Here is a 23,492-nt window from a genome sequence, read left to right on the forward strand (position 1 = left end):
TCTTAATTAGCTAGAAAAATCCAGACAGCTAATCCTACCACATCTGCTCCGTGTCTTCTTTCCAGCAAAAGTCGGAACATATTAGCTGTAATCTTGTTATCTTGGACACCTTGTCCAAGGCCACGGTTGTCATCCTGCATAAGTCGACGATCCATGATCACTTCCAACTGACCTTAAAAGCAACACAAGGATTATACTGATAACAAAAATTTACAAATCTTCTATTAAATATAAGAAAAATACCCTGAAATAGAAGTTATGAAGAATCGTATTCCATAAGAATCTTCTCCTATATAGAAGAGTAATAAAAGATTGTTAGGATTGACTTATGAAATAGTCCTCTACCTTTTGTGGAGGACCTGTCTTCCTCTTTGACTCCATAGAAGAGTGCACCTCCAAATGTATCTTTGTTTGTTTGTTTTGGGGTTTTTTTGTTTCACAGTTTCACACAGAAGGAAAAACAGGTAGGCAATATGAGTATATAAACAGAATCATTTCTCCTTCCATGGCTATTTCCATGTGGCAGCAGGAAAGAATTTTGCACCAGATGAACACCGAATATGAAATGCTGAGCTTATACTGAACTGTAGCATTGCCATTCAGAATAGCTCTTTAAACATGATGTTGAACCAGAAATATCCTTATGAAAGGTAACGCTTATATCTTTTCGATTCTGTACCTCCAGAGAGAAGCCAGGTCAGGGCATGTAATTAAGACTGTTATGGTTTTTGCACACCGAATCTCCAAACAAGTGTAGTTGTTTCCTAAATAAAACTAGAAGACTTAAGTACTTGTTTCCTAATTGAGAAATGCACCATTTAACCTACTAGAAAAAGCACTTAGTAAAGTGGTCTCTTTTATACTTCTTCATTGTTCTACAAGTACTTATCTCATTTTCTGAAATACTTGTTCTTCCTTTCCCTTGAGGTAAAAATTGCTTTTGTGTACCCAGAAGTCAGCTGGCAATCATTAAGAAACAAAGAAACATTTTGAGCTGTAAGGCTAGAATTGTGCCTCAAATTGACAGTCCCTCTGGATCCAAGTGCAAAAACAGACTAACAGACAAGATATGGTAAGTTCCTGAAAAAAGCTAGAACCACAATAAGAATTACATATCTACAATAAATTTTTTTCAAATTTTCAAACAAAACTTTGAAGACTTGGATCCAAAACTACCCAACCACATTTCCAACATTCTTCAAGTACACTAACAAAATTAAGTTTTATTATACAGACAGCAATTGTGAAGTGTAAACACAAACAAAAAGATCAGAGATAAATACATTGAAAGTGGGTCAAAGACTGAAAAATATTGGCTTAGGGCAATTTCTGGCTTAAAAAATGGTGTAAGTCTATTACTTGAGGATTCATCACATAAGCATTTCCTGCGAGTAAGTCCACCTCTGGATGGCAGTGGTGCCTTGCATCTATCGGCAGGTCTCTCTCATGACTTTTTGTTGTTCCTGATACCACTTCATTACTACCCACTTGAGAGACCAAAAGTGGGCACTAATTAGAAGGGCCTCACCAGGGCTGGAAGTTTACTTGTAACATCCCTTATCATGGGCCCAGCGAGGCAGCAGACTTCCTTATGAAGTGGGTCTGGTCTGCAAATTGGGCCCTCTGCTCCCCTCAAGAGGGAGGCACTCAGAGCAATGACTATTTTTTTTCTTTCTGGATGTGTTGCAGTAATTGGTTCAGGGCATGATGGCCTTGATGACAGTTTTGGCCTGTGTGGGGTACTCTCATAATTGTCTGCCATTTCCTCCTGCAAGGCCCCAGACCTGTCCTGCAATGCCACTGGGGGTGGTGAAGTTCTTGAGGGAATATGCCTGCCCTGTTTCTGACATCGGGCTGGCACCTGATCATTTGGTATTTTTTTGTACCATCTGTCTCTTACACTAGTTTAATACAGATCTTCAACTGAAGATGACAGAACCTCATGTAGGAACAGCCTCTACACCTCCTCCCATACAGACATAATCTAAAACTTGTCAGAGTTAGGGAAATGTATTTTCTTTCTTCAAACACCAGTAGTTATGGTAATCTCCGAGTGAACTATCATGAAGTTGACAATCATGAAGGATAGGCCTATATCAATCATCTTCTACTTACCATTTTTCAAGCTTGCAACACCTAGAGACTGAGCTGAATGAAGTGTCAAACGAACACCAGCATCTTGGATATAGGCCATTGTAGTCATAGGATATATATTTGCTTGGAGAGGCAATTTGCTCATCGTCATTCTGGGCTGGATCTGCAGAACGAAGACAAACTTCAATAAACTACATTTTTAAATGCATTTAAATTTCAAAGATTTTTTCAGACATTTATCCCCATGTGCTTTAGAAGCACAACTGGCACCAAAGCATTTACTAGACTGCATGATTTAGGGGTTTTTTTTTGAGACTTGTGGCTAAAATAATCACTCTGGAAGTGATAACTTCAATGCACTTTTAGATTAAAGAATATTTTAAAAAACCTAAAAGATTCATCAAGGGAACTTACAAAGAAAAGAAACTGTCACAGCTATAGAATGAGAGAATTTTTTTTCCTTCCCTTGAGACCAAACAATGAATAGATTCAAGATTGCAGAAAAAGAATAATTAGTTTATAAAAGAAACTTATTAAAGTGCTAGTTGAATTCTTTCATAGTACTTGACAAAGTAATAGTAGTATTAAAATTATTTCAATGTTTTAATATTTTATTTATTTTCCCCAGCAAAATGCAGTACTACACACTAACTAGAAAATAGTAGTCTCTTACTCAGCAGGTATGGTTTTGAATGTATTTACAAGGAGGGAAGTTAAGGAAGATAAAATTTTCTTTCCTTTCTGTGTGCTGCAGAGTTCAAGTTCAGAAAATAGTCACACTATACTTGATCAGATGCATTACCAATAAAAAAATTTATTACACTCCAAAAATATATCACTTATTTCCACCACAGCAGTAAGAAGTTGTTGGTGTGTCTAAGTTGTTGGACCTTATGTAAATCTACTGCTGTGCTTCCCAAGGTGCTGTAATTAAATAGATAAATCAGAGGGGAAAGAAGGCATACAGATACACAAACAACTACATGGTGTCATAACTTGTCGCGTTAAAATTCTCATGTTAAGAAGGCTAGAAAAGAATATTTAACAACCTCCTTGAAAGAAAATAGTTTCTACTTCATCTAGTCTAAATCAAATTTTTAACAGATACATTTTAAAAGTTTTTTGCTTTTTAAATGCTTAGTGGAGTTTAGGAAGAGGTTGATTAATATCATTCAAACTCTTTACAATCAGAATTATTCAGGCAGTAAAAACCTGAGACTATAGGCCTTTAGCGTTAAAAGACAATAATTACCTGATATCCATTAAGATCAGTATAGAATCTATTTTGACTGTTTACATCAGATGAAATTCTCATTGCAAGCTCACGATTATATTCTCCTGTAATATCCACAATATTGGAAACTTCTAGAGACCGGCCTTCCAAACCTATATGAAAAGATGCATTAAAGATCTCTCAATTTTTAAAAGAGATTGTCAAATATATAAGAATGACTGTGTTCCCAGAATGCAGTGATCTACTTTTCCCCTGCTAGTTTTAATTTTCTGTTACATCTAACCATATATTTGAATCCAATTCAGTTATGTACCAGTACTTCTAATTCAGTACTCATTAAACAGTCTGAAAGTCCACTTCCCTGAAGTAGAACAGAAGCTCTTTTCCCTTTGACTTCTACGAGGCTGTTGCCATTCAGAAATAAGAATGAATTTACCAGCTTCTGGATAGCAAGTGTTCCATTAAGCAGGAAAGCAGTCAGCTGTTCTAACCACAACAGGGAAAATCTTTTTTATGGACAGTGAATTAAGCAATTTTTACACTGATATGACTATAACCAGGACAAAAGTTTTTGTTGACAGGGAAAAGATGGCTATTTATTAAATACAGGAGTTGGTATCTGAAAATGAAGACAGATGTTCAGCAATTTTTTTTTCTACAGTGCCTCACATTGAAAATTAAATACCCTTAGTAATAACCTGACCTTTTCAAATAGTTTTAGACACAGCTTGGACTGGAATCATACCATCATTCAGCATGACTGCTTCTACCTTTTCTGTAGTCTAACAGGACTAATAACTGTGAAAAGAATTCCGTGAAGCAGAACATAGATATGAAACACCTGTTTGTGGCGAGATAAAATTCCATTGTGCTTGTCTGACAGATTGTAAACAGAAGAGAGTAGAAAATGAGGGACTGAATAACTCAATTACTCCCTTAAAATATGAAGGCAATATTTAAAAATCGTAGACACTAAATATGTTTTTCCCCCAACAGTTCACTGTATGTCAACTGAAAAGACCGAGAGATATGCTTATCAGTTGTGAATTTTTCACCCAAATGAGGAGGATGTCAAGCTCAGTGTTTGCTTCCTCATCTTTTCTAATCTGAATGCCACATGGAACAGTAGCAGCAACTGTTAAAATAGTAACAGTAACCAATGGCTGTTAAACTACAGTGCTAAATGAAAAACATCTGGTTCAGGTAATTACTTCTATTTCCTCAGTCTTATCTGTAGAAAGAAGACATGTACACTCCATTTTTGACACTCTTACTTACAGATTTTCCAACCATTTCCAGTCATTTTATATTAGGACTATTAAAGTACAAGTACATGAAAACAGAATATATCCAAAAATTAAAATCAGAATTAGCAGAATTCTAAAGTCAAAAGTGGAAAAAGCAGTGGTTGACCAAAGTTGCTGTAGGACCTGTGAGTACTGTCCAACAGAAGGACTGCCCGCAGGTGGAGTACAACAGAAGCACCAAGTCTTATTTAAAAAAACAAATGTATGTATACACACATTTAGTTACTTCTGCATGTTTTGCTACTGTACATATCTAGTAAGAGCTTCTTTTAATTCAACTAACACTATAAAAATAACTTCCTTTACAAAGCCTAGGAAACAGACCACAGCAAAACAACGAAGTAGAATCATCAATTTCCAAGCTTTGAGAAACATCATTTCATAGGAAGCAATTGAAATAAAAGCACACCATAAACAGGAAATACATAAAATAATTGCATAATTTTTCCTTATAAAAGCTGGATAGTTAGCAGTGTAAGTATTGAAATAATTTAAATTACTGAAACCCACATATAGTGTCATTATTTGTTTTTGAAAGTGTTTAAAAATAATTAAATACGATAAAATTTTCAGAAACATGCAGGCAATTTTGACATCTACCATAAAAGTAATACTAATAAAAAACACGTCTAAGTTCCTTGAAGTGCTGAAAATGTTAGTCAATAATTTGTCTGCATTTTCTGTATTTTAGAAAAACTACAGTAAATACAAAAAGATCTATAACTTTAAAAATTGTTTCCTACTACATTTACAAAAACATACACTTCAGCACTTTTAGTCAAGATTCTACAGGAAAATGAAAAATTGCACCATGACTTTCTCCCTTTTTTGTGTTTTTCACCAGTCAGTTTATCAAGCTGAAAGGGGTACAGTTTCCACTGTTTTCCTAGAATTTTCTTGGAAGTCAGTAGTTGAACAGCAGAGGAACATAAAATGAAACCCTTACTGAAAGAAAATCAAGCAGAGCAGGTCGTGCCCTAGGAGTCAGTAAGCTGGGGGTTCGGTGCTGGTGCCTCTCAAGACACCACCACTGCCATGACAAGCTCTTCTAAGATGATAAAGGACACACAGAAGCAGCTCACAGATAATTAAGCATGCCTACAGCTGTGAAGTAAAACAGACTTCACTATTAATGACAATAACATATATGTACACTCTTTGCAACTTCATAGGAGATATTGTGGTACCTCCATCAATCAATTCAGAGCTATGAGAGAAGAAACTACATTTTTACATAATCTCCCAAAAATTTTCTGTATTTTTTTTTAACTCATTTTCCTATTTTATAGCAATCTACAGCACTCAGATGACACAGTAAAGTTTGGGGGCCCCTTGTTGGTAATTGATACTATTAAAATCCTTAATAGTGAGAGCTATCTCCAAAAAATCTATTAAGTTTAATCATGCCAGCTAACTGATTAGAATGATGCTTATAAAGGGGTTATAGTGCAGTGAAGCCAGAACTTTGGTCTAATGTATTCTGCAGTAGTTTGTAAGAAAACACAGGCAGGATCCAAGATAGTTGATCCAAGATAGATGAAAAATAGTTATCAAGAGAGGCAGAATTTCTCAACTCTTACCCTGGACTTTATACAGCCGGGCGGTATGTGTCACATGGTGGAAAAAACATACAACTTCTGAGAAAATTCTTCCATGAGCAACTCTTATGGTAGGTGGATCTGCAAAAATATAAGGCTACAAAAACAATGCTGGAAGTTAGAATAATTGTTTTGAAAATTTTGCATAAATGTAGTGTCAATAAATCAAAGAATTTAGAAAATAGTAAATGGCTTTTTAGTTTTTTTAAAAAAAAACAAACTTGTTATACATTTAAGTCTAGGGTAAAAACTGGGAAGTAACAAATCACTCCTAATTTGAAACTGAACAACTTCCCTTCAGAGGCTCACTATTCCTTTAGCTAAAATCAGGAGAAAAATCAGCCATTTTAAGAGGATTAATGGATACAAGGCCTACAGGAAAACAAAGTAATGTATTATTGCAAATATCTGGATTGATCTGTTTTTGTTAGCTAAATTATACCTGAATTGCTAATTTTGAGTCTTGGATTAGTAAACTATGATTTTTTAAACAAGTTGATCCCAAACTGATCTTCATATATTATATAGAAAGGTATCAGTGGCTACATAAGTCAGAATGGGTTAAATTTTAAGCCTATACAAAGGCAAAAATGAAAATAAAACACAACTACTGCTAACAGGCAACAGCAATAAATGAAAATTGAACTCAAGAAAATCAACAAAATACTTGAAAAATGTTATTAAGAAGCACAAAGCTCTTAGAGGGTGGCTGTCCTCCTTTATGGACTACTATCATATGAAGGATCAGAGAATGCTCTGTGATCTCAAACAAGGCAGCCAAAGTTCAAATATATCTGGAGAAAGACAGGAAATCAAGAATAACATACATAGAGCCAAAATGTGTACATCTTTGAGAAGGCAATTATGTGTATTCAGAGAGAAGATTTCAGTAAGTGTTGTTTAAAAGTAAAGACATTGAGTTTCAAATAATAAAAGCCTGTCTTTCTGTTCACATACCCTTAAAGCTTTGGACAGAACAAAGCTTTGTCTGTAAGATTTGCCAGAGCTTAAAGAGGAAAATGCAATGATCAACAACAGGAACACTGCTCCATGTCAATGTCACGGACCCTGCACTGGTGTCCTGACCTGAGGCTGCCACCGAGCTACTTTCACACCTAAGAAACAGCAGTGCCAGCATCATCCATGGTCAAGCTCCTATGCCACATCCCTGGTGACCTTACAGGGGGGTGTCTACCTGCACCACAGCAATGTTTGCCAGGGTGTCATAGAGCTTTAAGTCCAGTTATTCTATCCAGAGCAGTGAGAAACAGTTACCAGTGTTCAATATACCTTCTATTTAATACTCCATAAAACATTTCCAATAATCCAGACCACCACTGATGCCTAATTTAATGCTGACACTGAGGATTACCACTTCTCAGAAAGAAAGCAGCTCTTCACAGCATCACATAATTGTCACATTTGGAAAAGACCTCTAAGATCACTGCATCCAACTGTCAACATCCCTTCCCCAGTAAAATAAATAAAACATTTTGTAAACACTCCAGGCTGGTTTTATGTCAGCTATTAGGATGATTAATCCAGGGAACCTCTTTCAAGACTCAGATCTGTGCGCAATCTGATACAATGATCATCATCTGCAGAAAACACGACATCCACACTTTAACAGCCTACTGACAACCAAAGCTGCACTCTCTGTGTCAGGTATTCTACACTGAAATGGCTTTAAGTCATCATCCTCAAACCTATGTTACAGCACCAAGTTTTCAAAATTAAACTGTAAGTAGAGTCCAAGAGCAAAAAGGCTATGTAAGTACTCTAAGCAAGACACAAGATTTAACTAGATGAATGAAAATAATTTCTGAGTACTGCATGACTGAAAGGAGGAACAAAACCTAGCAGCTGACTGAACAACCAGTTAACAAATGCAAAGAAAACAAAAACTTAATTCATACCAGAAGAAAATGATCCAACATCAGATGCAATTACACTTTGCAAATTCTGCAGTGATATGTAGAGTAAGGGGAATAGATCCAGAAAAAAACAGCCAAAAATCAAGGAGCCAGTTTAATCTATTCTACCGCCACTCCACACAAGGACTTAAAAAATGACAGTCAGTTCACTTGACACTGAGAACCTTGAACAGATGGTGTTATTATTCCCAATGGGACAACCTATTTAATGTTATTAGAATGCAAGCCAAATGAGTCTTAAGAGTATATTACGGAAGCAGAATTTTTAGAAATATAATATTTTTTTTGTATAAAAAGCTACAAAAGCTGAACAAGCTTTTTAATGTTAACTAAAGATGTACTTCAATTTAATTTTTCGTAGTTCAGAATGCACCTTGTCTTTTAACTGTGCTAGCAGGCTACAATGTGACAATTTTCTGTTCAAAACGGTATTTTGCAGTCTAGATTTGCCCAATTATTTTTATAAAGCAAATACCTAAAAAGTGCATTTAAAATTATATAACTGTTAGAATTAGTGAACAGTGTTTTTATAAGAAAAAGGCAACAACAAACCCAAAATAAAATTAAAGTGTGACCCTTCAGCTGATAAAATGTAACAAAAACCCCTAAGTGATACTGTTCAGGTATTCACAGATCAAAACCAGTGACATTTAAAAATTAAGAATAAGTGAACCCTTTTGAGCTTAACTCAAACTGATTCTAACTGATTCTAGTGATTATGGGACTAAATAGCACTAAATGGTTTAAAATTGCCAAGTCACAGATCTCAAAATATGGGAACATGTGCTGTTAAAAAGGAAAGGAAAATGTTCTGTTCAAGTCCAGACTGATTTACACACACTCTCAAAAATTTTTTCTTTGCTTATGCAATGAAGTGGCAAACACTGAACTCCCAGTTTGTCTAATGCATCCATCTTAATTTTCCACAGCAAGAAATTGGATGGAAGAGGTACACTGCACATAGCTAGCTTCTTAAAGTTGTTCATGATTTCATAATTTCCTTTCTGGAATATTACATTTCTAGTTCCATAAGTGCTATAATATACACTGTATAGTAATTAAGTCAGGTAAGAAAACTATCATTTCTGAATTTCCAATTTCAAAGCTAAGAGAAGTATGCAGTTGCCCTCCAAAAACTGCACAGCTAAAAATACTGATAACCCTAGACAACTATATCAGAATATTTGCTTGCTATTTTGTCTTTATATTCATCTTAATTACTATGTTAAACTACATATACTAATATCAGCTAAAAAAATACGACACTATGAACTGAAAGCTCTCCATTCACAGAAATAAATCTTCAGAAACAGGATGGTGAAGGAGTGCAGAAATTAATCAGTATATCCTATTTATTTTCACGATAGGAGGTAAAATCAAACTTGGTGGCAAACTGTCACATCTAAGGATTGCATCTTATTCAAGATTTTTTGTAAAACAAATATTCTGTATATATTCACACTTTCAAAGCAATGCTGAGTTCTTATCCAAATCTAAGGTTATCTATCAAGTTTCAAGTTCTGCCATCCACTTAAATAACTGATAACACCATTTCTATCCACGTAGCTGTATTTCAGTGTTGGGGAGAACACAGTTCTTCCAATCTGCACCTGCAGAACTTCAAGATTAGAATCTCTCCACAACAGAAGATTTACCTTGGCATCTCCATCTGGTAAAAAGAGATAAGCTCCACTTTTATCCCGGTTACTTGTAGTTCCATACCAAGCAAACTCCACCTTTATTTGACGATTTTTACCATCTTCTTTGTTATTTATTTTCTAAAGACAGAGAAACATGAATGAAGTAGTTGACACTTCCATTAGGTTTCCACGAATAAGAACAGAAGCTCCCAAAAAAGTACAACAGTGTTTTAGAATATACTGCAACACACCTCCAATAATCCAGACATTCCCGAAAACCACAGTTTCATATAAGAATTTTCTAAGATTATATTATCCACAGAATTCTGCATCTCTTGTATCTTGAAAACTTTGTCTGGTTTCGCCTGCCTTCTATTTCTCGTGTATATACTATAGTCTGCTAAAACTGCTTCTGAACTCTGACCCTCGAAAAGCTGGTACACTCCAAGTCCCAGAGGTGGTACATGTGCCACAAAAGACATCTGTTGGGAGCAAAGAAGAAATCATTACTAAAAACAAAGTATTAACTTCTTACATCAAATTTATGTACAGAGTGACTCTTTTTGCTTCAATAATTTTAGGATGGCTGAATTTTACCCCATATTCCATAAATGCATATGGAATTACAAATAGCATTCCAAAATTTTAAGGTTAAGCATTTTAAGAAGAGTTAGCAAACAATTATTTCTGCATCACTAATTTGCCTAGCATCAAGATCCCTTCTAATTAATGCACCAATGATTTTGTATCTTATTAAAAGAAGAACATTTGTTGTGCAATAGACACATGCATGCACAGACTCTACTTATCAATTAGGTTGCATTTAAAAATCCACAAATTTAATACCAATTCATAAGGCAAGTAATCTTTAGTCTGTTTATTCAGAAGCTATAATCTTTACATAAGAGTAACATACAAGTTCGATCTTCAAAGCGATTTTCTTAAAATTTGAGATACAGATACATAATTTTATCTCTTCTCCTTCGGGCAATTAATGGAGTTAATGATTGTACTTGTGTTTGGTTTAGATAAATTTCTTCCTAAGAGCTCATATGGTGCTATGTTTTGACACCAGTGTTGATAGCACAAGGATGCTTTATCTGTTACTGAACACTGCTTTTGACGTGTCATGGCCCTTCCTGCTCCTCACACCACCCCAACAGCAAGCAGGCTGAAGGTGCATTAAGAAGCTGGAAGGAGACACAGACAGAACATCTGACCCCAAATGATGACAGGGACACTGCAGGCCATATGCCACCATACTTAGCAACACAAACTGGGACAAAAAGGAAGAAGGGGAGATGTTCAGAGTGATGCACTCTGCCTTCCCAAGTAACTGTTTTGCATTATGGAACCCTGCTCTACTAGAGATGGCTGAACACCTGCCTGCCCATGGGAATGCTTCACTTTGCTTAAGTGCACAGCTTTAGCTGAGGTGAATTCAAAGGCTACCTGTCTAGCTTGAATATAAGAATAATGAAGATTTTTATCCAGCCTTTATATCTAGAAGAAAAAAAATTAAACAATTTAAAATCCGAATCTAACTGCCTAGGCCATTACGCTTTAAAAAGTTTGCAGCTTGAGCATATACAGACTGTGTGACTATGTGTATACACTACCACTTAGAGGAAAAAGCATCTTTATAAAGTTTTGTGAAAAGACACACATCCAGTATGTTCCGCTCATGCAGCTGAAACTGACCCTTTAAATGCAATAGACCATATAAAACAAGTTTAAAAACTTACCAGTTTAAGAAACATTAATGCTAAATATATACATTTCTTTTTTTTCCTTAAAATGTGTGAATTAATGGCATTATCTGCAAAAGTCAGATCTACCAGTATTTGAAGTATGCTTTCCATTTTCTTCAGCTGTGAAGCTACAGTATCTGTAAAAAATACTTTAATGTTTTTTACCTTAAGTTGCATACCTGATAGGCTTCATGTGATACTGTAGCTGCTCCATCCCAAACAGCACTTATCTGGACAGTAACAGGTTTTCCCAAAGGAGATAACAGTTTAACTTTAGGTGAATTCACATTGACTGAAACCACTGAAGATCGCTCTTGTTCCATAGGATTATATACCAGAAGGTATCTGCAAAAAACGCATTTCCCAAATAATCTTTCAGAAAACAAACTTTCTCCTTCAGGTTAAAAAACATTGCACATAATTTTTACATACAAATCATTAAAACAATGTTAGAACAACAAGTACATATCACAACAATATGCAAAACATAATCAGGAAACAATGAATATTTAATATCAAACCTTGGCAGATCTTCTCTTCCTAATGAAATTAGTTTTCAAGCAATTTTGAAAACAGCTTTCATTAAAAATACATCAATTTCCCATCATGAACTACTAAGGAATTGCCATTACCAGTTGCAAGCCAAATCGGGATATTTAACAACATTTTAAATCTACTTTCCAGGCTGAACTATTAAATTCTTATCCAGTTGCTTTTCCTTTTACATAATTTAGAAACTGTGAAGTAATGAAGAGAATCTCCTGTACATAACTGTATCTATTCTTTAAAGCAAGTAGTTTTTCTCTGTTACAGGGAAAACATTCAAAATTATTTAAATTATAATTAATCAAAACTGCCGATTCCACACAGATTATGTTACTATACCAAAAGAATAAGACCTGTAACTGAACAGAACAACTTTATTAGCCTCTAAAATACTTATCAACCTACTTAACATTTTTATAACAGGCTAGCATATTGGAAAGTATGCAAAAATAAAATCATACTCCATGTAGTTCTAACATGTAACTTCTTATCCTTTCACTGCCAAAGAATGCACTCTTTACAACTGTTCCCTGAAGCTACCCTATTTGTTTCATCTTTAAAAGAAAAAACTGCTTCAGCTACGAAAAATGTTCGTTGCCAAGATTTCTCATAACTTCTAAAATACACAGCTGAATCTATATTGTATCTTCTTCAACCTTCTTGACCCTTTCCACTGTAAAACAGTTTACTTTTTCATAAAATCTTACCTCTCACCAGTTTCTACGATACCCAGTTCTTATCAAATCACTCTTTCAGCCTTTCTGTTCAGTTGATTGTCCTTACTCTCTCCTATGTTTTCTATGCAGATTCCCAGAGGGTCCGTCAGTGGTTTTATTTCCTTTCCTTTCAAATCTTAAATTTCATATTCAGTTATCACCTTCACAGATCAAACTGCTTTATCTAGAATTGTCTCCTTCCACCTAAACTAGAAATCTCATTCTGTCACTGTAGTCTTCAACATCATCTGTAGCTTGAACCTACTTCCATAATCACACAAACTGTCTCTAGGTCTTCCAGGTTCATCACATATATTTCTTCCTTTTTACTATGGTTTTAATTTTAATGTTAACATATTTTTCTAACAGGTGTGGATTTAAGACCACAGTAACCAGGGCTTCGCTCAGTTTAGACTCCTTAAAAATAAGGAAAAAAAAAGAAAGAAAGAACAGTGTAAGGGCTGTCTCAGGCACAATGCAGATATAAGAGATGATCCATTACCAAAGCTGAGAATAACCACTCATCCACCAACAGAACAAGAATCTTTTATTTATTTATTCTATTCAGTGGGGTTCCTCAATTCTTCTGTTTTCAAGTAAAATGCTAGCTTATGCATAAAATTAGTTTCTAGTAATGCTATACACTGCCATTAAAACTAAAACTATTTGCCAGATAAAAAACATGAATGTAAAAATTTTTCCAGAAACCTTGTTCAGATTCCCACTGAAATAAGCATACTTCCACTTCAACAGTCATGTCAAATTAACCCATGAGAAAAGACATTGGGAACTGCCATCATATCATACTTCACCATATTATTTTTTTTCCCAATATTTGTATAAAGCAAAGCTCTTGTGCCAAGATACAAATGTTTTATACTTTTTTTGAATCAACTTATTACACATACGTTATGTGTATGAGTAGTAACAGAGCAGTCAGATGAAGCTAGTTGTGACAGGGCAGATTTGCAGCAGTTCAAATGCAGGAATTTTGTTCAGATGCTAGTGTTTTGTTTTCAAATTTTATTTCAGCATGCCTGAAATATTTATACCCTGTAAGATAGAATTCTTGTGCCAATACAAAAGCAGTGACTAATGTAATTAGATCACATTACTTCTGAAGTACAATTCAACTCCTGTCCTTAAATAACATCCCACTATGCCTATTTTAAATTATATATGAAACAAAAGATCTACACTTCGTATAAACTGTATCATTACAAAAAATGTAATTCACAAATGCAGGGTACAACTGCTTAATGTATTGTGGTTACATTACACTAAGAAGCAACATGACAACATTTAAATGTGTTTTATTCCAAGTTTTAAGGCAAAACCATTTACCCCACACTTTTCTGGGTCTCTGAAACCCAGGGTAAGTATCTTTTATGCAGACAAGCATAGTCAATTTCCCTATATAAACTACCATAAGCCCTTGGGAAAACCTTCTAATCTTCAATTAAAAGCACACACTGAAGGGTCAAAATATTTTGACTGTTCTCAGTAAAGGTTTAAGTTGCTACAGAACATTTTCGGACACAGCTGAAAAAAGCCAACCCTCCCACCACCACCACTTTATTTCAAATACTTTATTAAGTTACCAAGAAAGGATGTGAACCACTGTAACCACACTCAAAGGCTGACTCATTTCTCTAACAACTTTAATCTTGGTCTCCTAGAAGAATGCGACTGCAAATTTTGTAGTTAGTTTAATTACAGTACAGTATTTCAGTAAGTTACAGAATTTCAGACCACTGTTCTTTTTGTTTCACTGATGTGCATAAACATATGGCCATACCTATATACTGATGTATACACACCTTTACTGGAAACACCTGCAACAAAATTATTGTTTTCTTTTAAAATTTCTTCAATGCTGCCTCCATAAGTGATAATTTCAAGTAAAGTGAGAAAACAGAACTCATTACTAGTAAATATTAGAGGACCATCACTGACAAGTATTACTCAGAAAACTACAGGCTCAAGATACTTCAGCTCACAAAAGATTAGGACCACAGCTGTTACTGCTTGGTGGAGAAACTTTCTTCAAGTTTGCTTTGAGAATCAATTTCTTGAGGCACTCTAGCTCAGCCTCATTAATTCTACTAGGAACTCTATGACAAACCTGACAGATACAAGCACTTCCAATTATAACTGATCAAAAACAGTTCTTTGGGCACATAAACAAATCTAAATTCAAAGTTACATGAACAGCACCTTTGAGGCTGGTAAGTTTCTTTCCCTCTTCTATTATACAAGCTAAGCTAAAAAAAAAAAAAAAGCTAAGTGGTGAAAAAAGCAAAACTGAGAGAAGTACATCCAAAACTGAGAAAAGATACATGCCACAAAGCCAGATGATATATTAGATCCCTTTGTGAACAGTCTTCCTCTGAAGAAAGAAGAACAAAAAGAAGCACCCAAGTACTACTGAAATACTAAGGGGACAGGGGGGGTGATAGCAGGGAGTGAAAGAAAAATCATGTAGAAAAATCGTGTAGATCTTTCAGACCTAAAGAAAAGGAACTAAGTATATACATGCTAAAAATGACCAGAAGCAGATTAGAAATCATAATTCAACTATGCTATCATCTCTGATGCTGCTGCTGAAAACACATAATAAACACTTATTTCTACCGTTTTTTTTAATACAGAATGAAATTTTAAATAATTGAACAACAGAAATTGCTCATGTTATTTAGAAAGATCCTTGCTTTAGAAGGTCATTGGAAAAAAACTTTCAACAAAAACTAACCACAAAAAATCCCTTTTTCTTAAGATGAAAAACTGGTATGTATTTACTCAAGACACCAGGTTAAAGAAAAAAAAAAGAAGTTAGTTTAGTTCACAGCTTTTATGATCTTACAGAATAGTCAAGGAGTCTTTATTCAGAAGTATGATAAAACTGATATTTTAAGTACACATCAACTTTTTTTATACCTGGCCAAGTTTGCCTGCATTTTTTTTTATGAAGTACTAAAGTGGAAAAGAGTTTACAAAATAATTACTCTGAAAATGAATGCCAAATAAATGACACTTCAAGTGTCATTTTAAAACAACTTCACTATTCTTAGAAAGAGGAAATCAGAAAGAATATCATCTGAAATCATCTGGACATGGTGCTCCTTCGGTTCTACAAAAAATTACACTTTTCTAGCTTCTCAAGCCATGCACTTAATATTCTTTAGAAACAAAATTAACCAAAAGCCAATATGTAAGCTCAAAATCACTCTTCATGACAGCGATTTTATTTTCTACAGCTCATGTAAGTTACTAAATTGAGCTTTAGTATGAAAACCTATACATTTTACAGCATTTCAAGACATATTATCAGTACAAACCACAATCTATTTAACAAAGAAGTTAGGTAACAGAAAGTTTTGGACAACGTAATTCAAAATTTCATACATTAAAATCATGTGACTAATCCAGTTTCTGAAGGTACTCAAGTATGATTTATGCTTGTTTTTAAATTTTACTCTTCAGCCATTTTTTAAAAACCATCCTCATCTCCTCTTCTGCTATGTGACCTTAATTATGAAATGTTTTCCTGATATGATCCAAATTATACTTTTTGTAGCACATGTTATTCAAAACACTGAACTTAATCTAAGCTCTGTGAATCTTGAACTATTATGAATTACATTTGGCTCATAACTTTCTTTTAATGGTGGCAAACCCAACCAAAAAAAAAAGAAACAAAGAATGCAGAAATCAATTTGTCAGTTAATTCTGAGTTTAAAAGTCCACAAGCCTCTGAGGAATCATTTAATATATTTTTCAGGAGGTATGCATGGATGCTTACCCAATAATCCAAACCCAATTTTCTTCCCAGTTCACATTCAGAAAGGAAGTAAAAACCATAATATCCACATGACAGACTAATTCTGTACTAGATGTTTTTTTTTCCAGAAGTGAAAATACACTTCCGTGTCAAGCCATGCCAACTAATTTACAGAAACATGATGTTAGGGATTTTGGTAATTTCTTTTATGTATATAACTGGACATGTACACATACATACACAGTATATGCTACAAATTTGTGGAGAAACGGGAGGAGGGCAGAGGGAAAATCCAGAATTTTCCAGTATTAGGGAATTTCTTGACCTTTGCCTTCCTATAAAGAACTGACCTGTTGCTACTAATGTAAGTAGTTACACTCTATGAGCACTTTCCTCTTTTTCAGAAACCTACCTGTTAGATAAAATTTTAAAATTTAATACTCTGCAAAATTTAATGTGTAAAATACTTAAATATATTAAAACATGATGCCAAGTCTGCTTATTTACTTTCCAGTTTTAAAGTAAGGGGATCAGATCCATTTCAATATTCCTGTTTCAACTAGGGAGTTTAAGTTTAATCTTCACATTATGACAATGACCTTGCAAAAAAAAGCTATACCAAGTTAGGCTCAGATCACTAAACTACACTGAAAATGTGTTATAACACTTAGTTTCAATAATTGCTACAGCTTTAATTTACGCCCCCTCTGAGACAGAGTAGATGCTGAAACCATTAGCATTCATAACTATACAATCCTAGACATTTAATTACAGAGAGAAGTCCTTTGTGAGAAAAACCTTATGACTAAAGAGCTGCAGTCTCAGATACGCTGTCAGATGTAAACATGAAATTTGGAGCAGTGGGAATATGGTTGGGTAAAAAAAAAAAAAAAAAAAAAAAAAAGACTCAGGTTAAGCAAAGAGTTTTATATATAGTCAGAGAAAAGCAAGTTCTCACAGAAAAAGAAATTCCAATAACTTCCGAAGGAGCTTTTACTTCACTGCATAAACGTAAGGAGATTTTCCAGCCTATTTAACTGGATAAGACAAACTTCTGACTCATTAACAGAGGTGAGAGAACTCACATGACCATTCCTATCAATTCTTTTTATAACTCTACAGTTACATCTTTATAACATCCATTGCTCATGCAAAAGGCAGAGAATTAGGCAAACAGCCAAATATTCCATTCCTCTGCTCTCGCAGGAAGTGTGGCCTTTGCGTGGCTCTCAAGCTCAAACCATGGAACAACCTCAAGAAAACAGGATTCACAATAAACACAGACAACAGCACAGCAAGAACTATAAATTTTGAGAACGCAAAAAAACCAACATCAACCTAAGACAAGACTTTAAAATGTTATGTACCTACATATGCCAGCTGCACATCATCCTATGATTTGGATGGATTGTAGTGGCACACATATCCTGATCTGGAGCATGTAACTAATCTCCAATTAAGGATAAAAGAATTAAGTCCAAAGGCACTATTTTAAATTTTTCTTTTACCACAAAGTTGTGAGGTGTTCTGAAGTCCAAGATGGGCTTGAAGCCCCCTGACTTTTTCAGGATCAGGAAGTACCTTCACTAAAATCCTTTCCTTGTTCCTCTTGTAGTGCAGGCTTTATAAATCTGCATTTAGAGGGGAAAAAAAATCTGGTTCAGAAGAGCAGAAGACTTTAAGTATGCCATATTACTTCAGTCTGTGCCTTGAGGGCCTTGGACTAACTACAGATTTTGCCTCAAAAAAACACCAGTAAAAAGGGTGAAGAGGCCAGTGCCTGGAAAAAAAATAATACACAAATATGCTAATATACTGAAAATGTGCATCTTCTACTTCCAAACTGCTTTGATGAGAACATGCATGCAGTGCAGATCTTTCAGTTGCATTCAATTCTTTCCTAGCATATTCGTTCATAATGAAACCCTTCTTGCTTCCTTCCCCTCAAGTTTTGTGTAGTCAAGCTATTAATTCGGCATTACACGTGAAATTCCATTACAGTGTTTTCAGAGAACACAGAAATTTCTTGTTGCATCTAAAAGTGGGATTTTTCATTGTAATGTTACAAATTTTTATAGCAACCAAAGGATCAAACACTTCTGTGTTCTGATTGCACTGGTACTGCAAATGCCAACAACTCTTGAGATTCTTTGCATTGAAATAAAAATCCTAAATTTGTAAAGTTTTGAGAGACTAAAAAGATTCTACAAACACTTTCAACTAATTTTCTGGTTTAACTTTGCAACTGCAATTTCAAAGACAGTAAAGAAAAATATTCAGAACAGAGTATTATTGGTTTATCACCAAGAATGAAAACTGAAAAAGTTTTCTTCATAAGACATTACTAAAAACATGACAAAAGTTTGAAATTTAACAACTTTTAGAACAAGTTGAATTCAGAAGCACAAAAGTGAAAACTGAGTTTTGAAAAATGAAGATTAATTCAACTGAAAGCTATAGAGTACAAATAATTGCAAATCAGAGATGCATTTTTCTTCTTAATAATGAACATTTACAATAAATTAAAAAATTAAGCAGAGTTCAGTTTTGAAGAGCTATCTTTTCCTTTAAATGGACATTCATCACTTATCTTACTGATTGTTTTCTTTCCAAAATTTTAGTGAAGTGTCAACTGCCAGTGAAGGAAGTCAGTTTTGAGACAAGTCTCCATGTACTGTAATTAAAACCAGATGTAGAAAGCTCTCACAGTAAAAATGGTAATCTCTAAAACTGATGACCTAACAGAAAAAGGGCTTTAAAGAGATCAAAGTTCTATGAACTCTTCCATACTCTGCTCTGCCATTATATTGTCAATGCAGAATCTGCTGGTTTGGGTCATAAAGGTCAGTGCACAGTTAACTTCCACCTCTAGAGCAGAATGATGGTATCCTGCTTTTGGGTTTGTTCATTTTGAAATCACCCCTTCTGCCAGAATGATTTTTACTAAAATACTTCTCTGAAGTTCACATTGGGAGTGTCAGTCTGCCTGAGGGCACGGAGGCTCTGTAGAGGGATCTGCACAGGATCTACTGATGGGCTGAGCCAACTGCATGAGGTTTACCCAATGGTCCTGCACCCTGGCCACATCAACCCCCAGCAGTGCCACAGGCTTGGGAAGGAGTGGCTGGAGAGCTGCCCAGCAGAGAGAGATCTGGGGGTGTTGACTGACAGACAGCTGAACATGAGCCAGCAGTGTGCCCAGGTGGCCAAGAAGGCCAACTCCATCCTGGCCTGCATCAGGAACAGTGTGACCAGTAGGAGCAGGGATCTGATCCTCCCCTATACTTGGCCTTAGTGAGGCTGCACCTTGAGTCCTGTGTGCAGTTTTGGGCACTGCAGTGTAAGAAGGGCATTGAGGTGCTGGAGAGGGTAAAAGAGAAGGGCAAATAGGCTGAGAGGGGTCTGGAGAACAGACCTCATGAGGACAGCCTGAGGGAACTGGGGCTGTTCAGCCTGGACAAGAGGAGGCAGAGGGGAGACCTCGTTGCTCTCTACAGCTACTTGAAAGGAGATTGTAGTGAGACAGATGCTGGCCTCTTGTCACTGGTGACCAGTGATAGAACAAGTGGAAATGGGGTCAAGCTCCAACAGGGAAGGTTCAGGCTGGGTACTAGAAAAAAACATTGGAGGTGGTTGGGGGCGCCATCCCTAGAGGTGTTTAAAAGATAGGCGGATGAGGTGCTATGGTTTAGTGGTTAGGAGCTGGGTTTTTGGGGAGGGAGAGGGGAGAGGGTGTTATTTTTTGTTTGGGTTTGGGGTTTTGTGGTGGGTTTTTTTTCCCTAAGGAACAAGCATGATTATTAGCAATAAATGAACAGCCACAAGTATCTTGGCCCTCACATTAAATGTCACTCTATTCTTTCCTGTTTTCTTTAAACATTTTTCTCCTCACAGACCACTGAATATATCCTTGTTTCAACTGCTGCTTTAAAAAAATGTTTCAATATATAACTAGAAATAGTTATTCCTCAGAATTCATGCAAGTATAAAAGGTATTTGAATGTATATTATTAAAATATTAAATATTGTCAGAGTATTTCTAATTATACTTGGCAACTCTTTAGAGCAACTGAACCAACCTGGACAACATAGGCCAAAAGAGCTAACACAAAACTCACAACCAAATTTAAAGTTACCAAATGGGAATATTAAAACATTATCCCAATCCAGTTACCTTCTCAGCTCTGAGAGATACAGCTCCTTTGGTGTGAAGTTATAATTAACTGTTTCATATCATCAGGACAGCTTTCCCTTTAGGAATATCACACCAACAAGGTTTCCTTGTCAGGCACATTATGCTTGATGTCATCTTCGAGCCAAATACTGTAACATACACACTACTCTACAAAGAATTGTTGACCTTTGCAAATTATTCTTTATCACATCTTAAACTTAATAACATAGCTTTAATTTCTACATTATAGTACAGTGATGAGCAACCAGTGGGTATGTCTGCCAAGAAAGGTTTTGAAAAGGCAACAAACCCGAAGGTAAATCAGTATTTTCTTCCTCAAAAATATCTCAAATTTTGGACCTATGAGGATGAAAAAACATGCCAAAAAGTTGTTAATTACAACCTTATGCAAAAATGTGCTTATAGATATTGAGATAGGATTAATAGCCCAGCTTACTTTTTTTTGAAAGATAAAAACTTCTTTTGTAAGGTGGATGTCACTGAAATGCTTGGTGTTTAAGACATATCTTCAAAAAAATCATTGATTACGGCGTATCCTACTCAAATTAATTCCTGAGGCCACCAGAATATTTCAACTAGTGGAAAATGTGTCTTCTAAGCTATTAAACTAGCTTGATAAGGATATCATACCATTCCTCTGTGATTAATTATAAAAGTAACTTGTGAGGAAATTGTAAGTATTGTTGGTTTAGCACTAAAAATAATTCTAAAGCAATGGTTTTAAAAAAACTTTCAATATTAGTCTTTTGAACTGAGATGGAATGCCTTACACCATCCTTTTAGAGTGCAATGGAGCTCAGTACTAAAAGTCCCCCAGCTAGGTGCATAAAGGTTCAGAAGTGGTGGGGTGAGTATGATTGATATTGTTAGCTTTCATTCACTTCTGGGTTCATCACGATGTGCCAAAGAATACTACTACAAAATCCAACTGGATTTTGGCCAGCTAGTTCACCTATTTGGTCATGTACTGCATTCCCATGCAATGATGTCTGCAGGAAAGCACTGCAAATAGGAACAGATGGAAAATCTTGCCGCTCGCACTGTGAGCAAGAGGTGTCAGTTTAACATAGATGGCAAGAAGCTCAGACCCATACAGACCCCTACCCTTAGTCCGGTGAGAACAAGTCTTCTGCCACTTAGGAAATACGACCTTTGGCAGCCCATTCCCAAGAAGCAATGACTATATCAAAGGACAGGGCTTTCACAGAAGTATGATTTGTCTTTAGGACACACTGTAATTTTGTTTCAGAACACAACAAAACTAGTTCTGTCTAGTTGAATATCTATATCTAGTTGGATATTATGAAAAACTTTGATTTCATAGGTAAGTAGCAATTTTTTAAAAAAACATTCAAGTTCACTTACCAGTTACAAGGGTTTTAAAGTAATTAAATATGCCATAACTTCAGTAGTCAGAAGGCTGATTCTAAGACCACACTGTGGTGGCAGTCACAGGAAGATTTAAGATAGTCTACATAATTGTTTAGTTGACATTACCACACTACTTTAAAAAATATCAAACCCTATGTATTCTTAAAAAGATGGCAATAGAACACTACAGAGAAAAGAGAGTATGGGTGCCTACAGATAGGTAGGGAAGGAAATGATACCAAATATATCAAAGGCAGTACCTACTTAGATGCATTCTGAAACATATTTCTAAACTATACAACCATATGAAACTTGTGACTAGTGAAAGATATTTTTCTGCTTTTCTTCTTTAACTCATAGTCACGCTGGTCTGCTCTCCTGTACGTCTGTTTAATCAGTTTTCACTGCTATGGTTTTCACAAGCACTGAAGACAACACTTAGCTAAAAAAATTACCAAAAAAAGAAAGGATGCAAAAAAGAGGGCAAAGCATATCCCCAGCTGCTTCTCTGTTGAAAAGTAGGTTATATGTGAAATTGTCAGCATGAGCTCAGTAAACCATGAAAAAATTAGGAAAATTATTAATTCATCAGAATTTTTAAAAATTGTGAGATAAAAAAACCCCCATCAAGTAATGTTCCTCTAAATTTATAGGTGATGTGCTGATGCCTCAAATTTGAAATACCAGTTCCTGTCTGAGAAGATTCAAACTATGAAATTTAAGCATAGTAATCCTTAATGGTAAATACATCAAGTTGAGTTTAAGATTCTACTAAAGTGAATATTTCACATAGTTACCAGTTCTCTAGCAAGCTCAGATGCACAGTCATAATATTTACATAACAGATAGAAGCAAAGTTATTGCCTTAGTGTACATATAATTTTTCACAATGGTAATAATGCTGGCAGAGATTCAGAATACAACCAGAGATTCAGACTACAACCAGGGATAAAGAAGCCTAAAAAGACTAAGTTCATTTTTTTAAGAGAAAATTATTTAATAGATATTGAAATGAACATTTTAACAATAAGGGAAACATGAAGCATTGAGCTTCAACAGTGTTTCCAAACAGGAAAATATTTTGAAAAATAGGTTTTCATCCAGCAGTATTGGTATTACCGTGTAGTCTTTTCCTCTTCATCTCCCTCACACAGTTTTCATCTTTAGTCTATCTCCCACAGTTCTGATTACGGTCTTTGGAACATGAACCACATTTTATATCACCATATGGGATCTTCACCACACCATAGAAGTTAAAACTAGCAATTATCTACCAATGTTATCTTCTTAGTAAGTCAGGATGAGAGGACAGCAGATACAGGCTT

At 35.3% G+C, this 23,492-nt stretch overlaps 1 protein-coding gene across 1 annotated transcript in view; it reads right to left on the minus strand.

Moving 5' to 3' along the window:
- Positions 1-23,492, minus strand: part of MAN2A1 (mannosidase alpha class 2A member 1) — a 101,319-nt gene that overhangs the window by 19,986 nt on the left and 57,841 nt on the right. The window contains exons 13-19 of the mRNA XM_030467652.1: positions 11,738-11,903; positions 10,059-10,289; positions 9,823-9,945; positions 6,216-6,330; positions 3,347-3,480; positions 2,116-2,257; positions 39-172 (exon numbers count right to left, since the gene is read on the minus strand). Of these exons, the coding sequence (XP_030323512.1) occupies positions 39-172; positions 2,116-2,257; positions 3,347-3,480; positions 6,216-6,330; positions 9,823-9,945; positions 10,059-10,289; positions 11,738-11,903 (1,045 nt within the window). The remainder of the gene's footprint in view (positions 1-38; positions 173-2,115; positions 2,258-3,346; positions 3,481-6,215; positions 6,331-9,822; positions 9,946-10,058; positions 10,290-11,737; positions 11,904-23,492) is intronic.

This window comes from Calypte anna, chromosome Z (assembly GCF_003957555.1).
Source record: "Calypte anna isolate BGI_N300 chromosome Z, bCalAnn1_v1.p, whole genome shotgun sequence".
Classification (NCBI taxonomy): domain Eukaryota; kingdom Metazoa; phylum Chordata; class Aves; order Apodiformes; family Trochilidae; genus Calypte; species Calypte anna.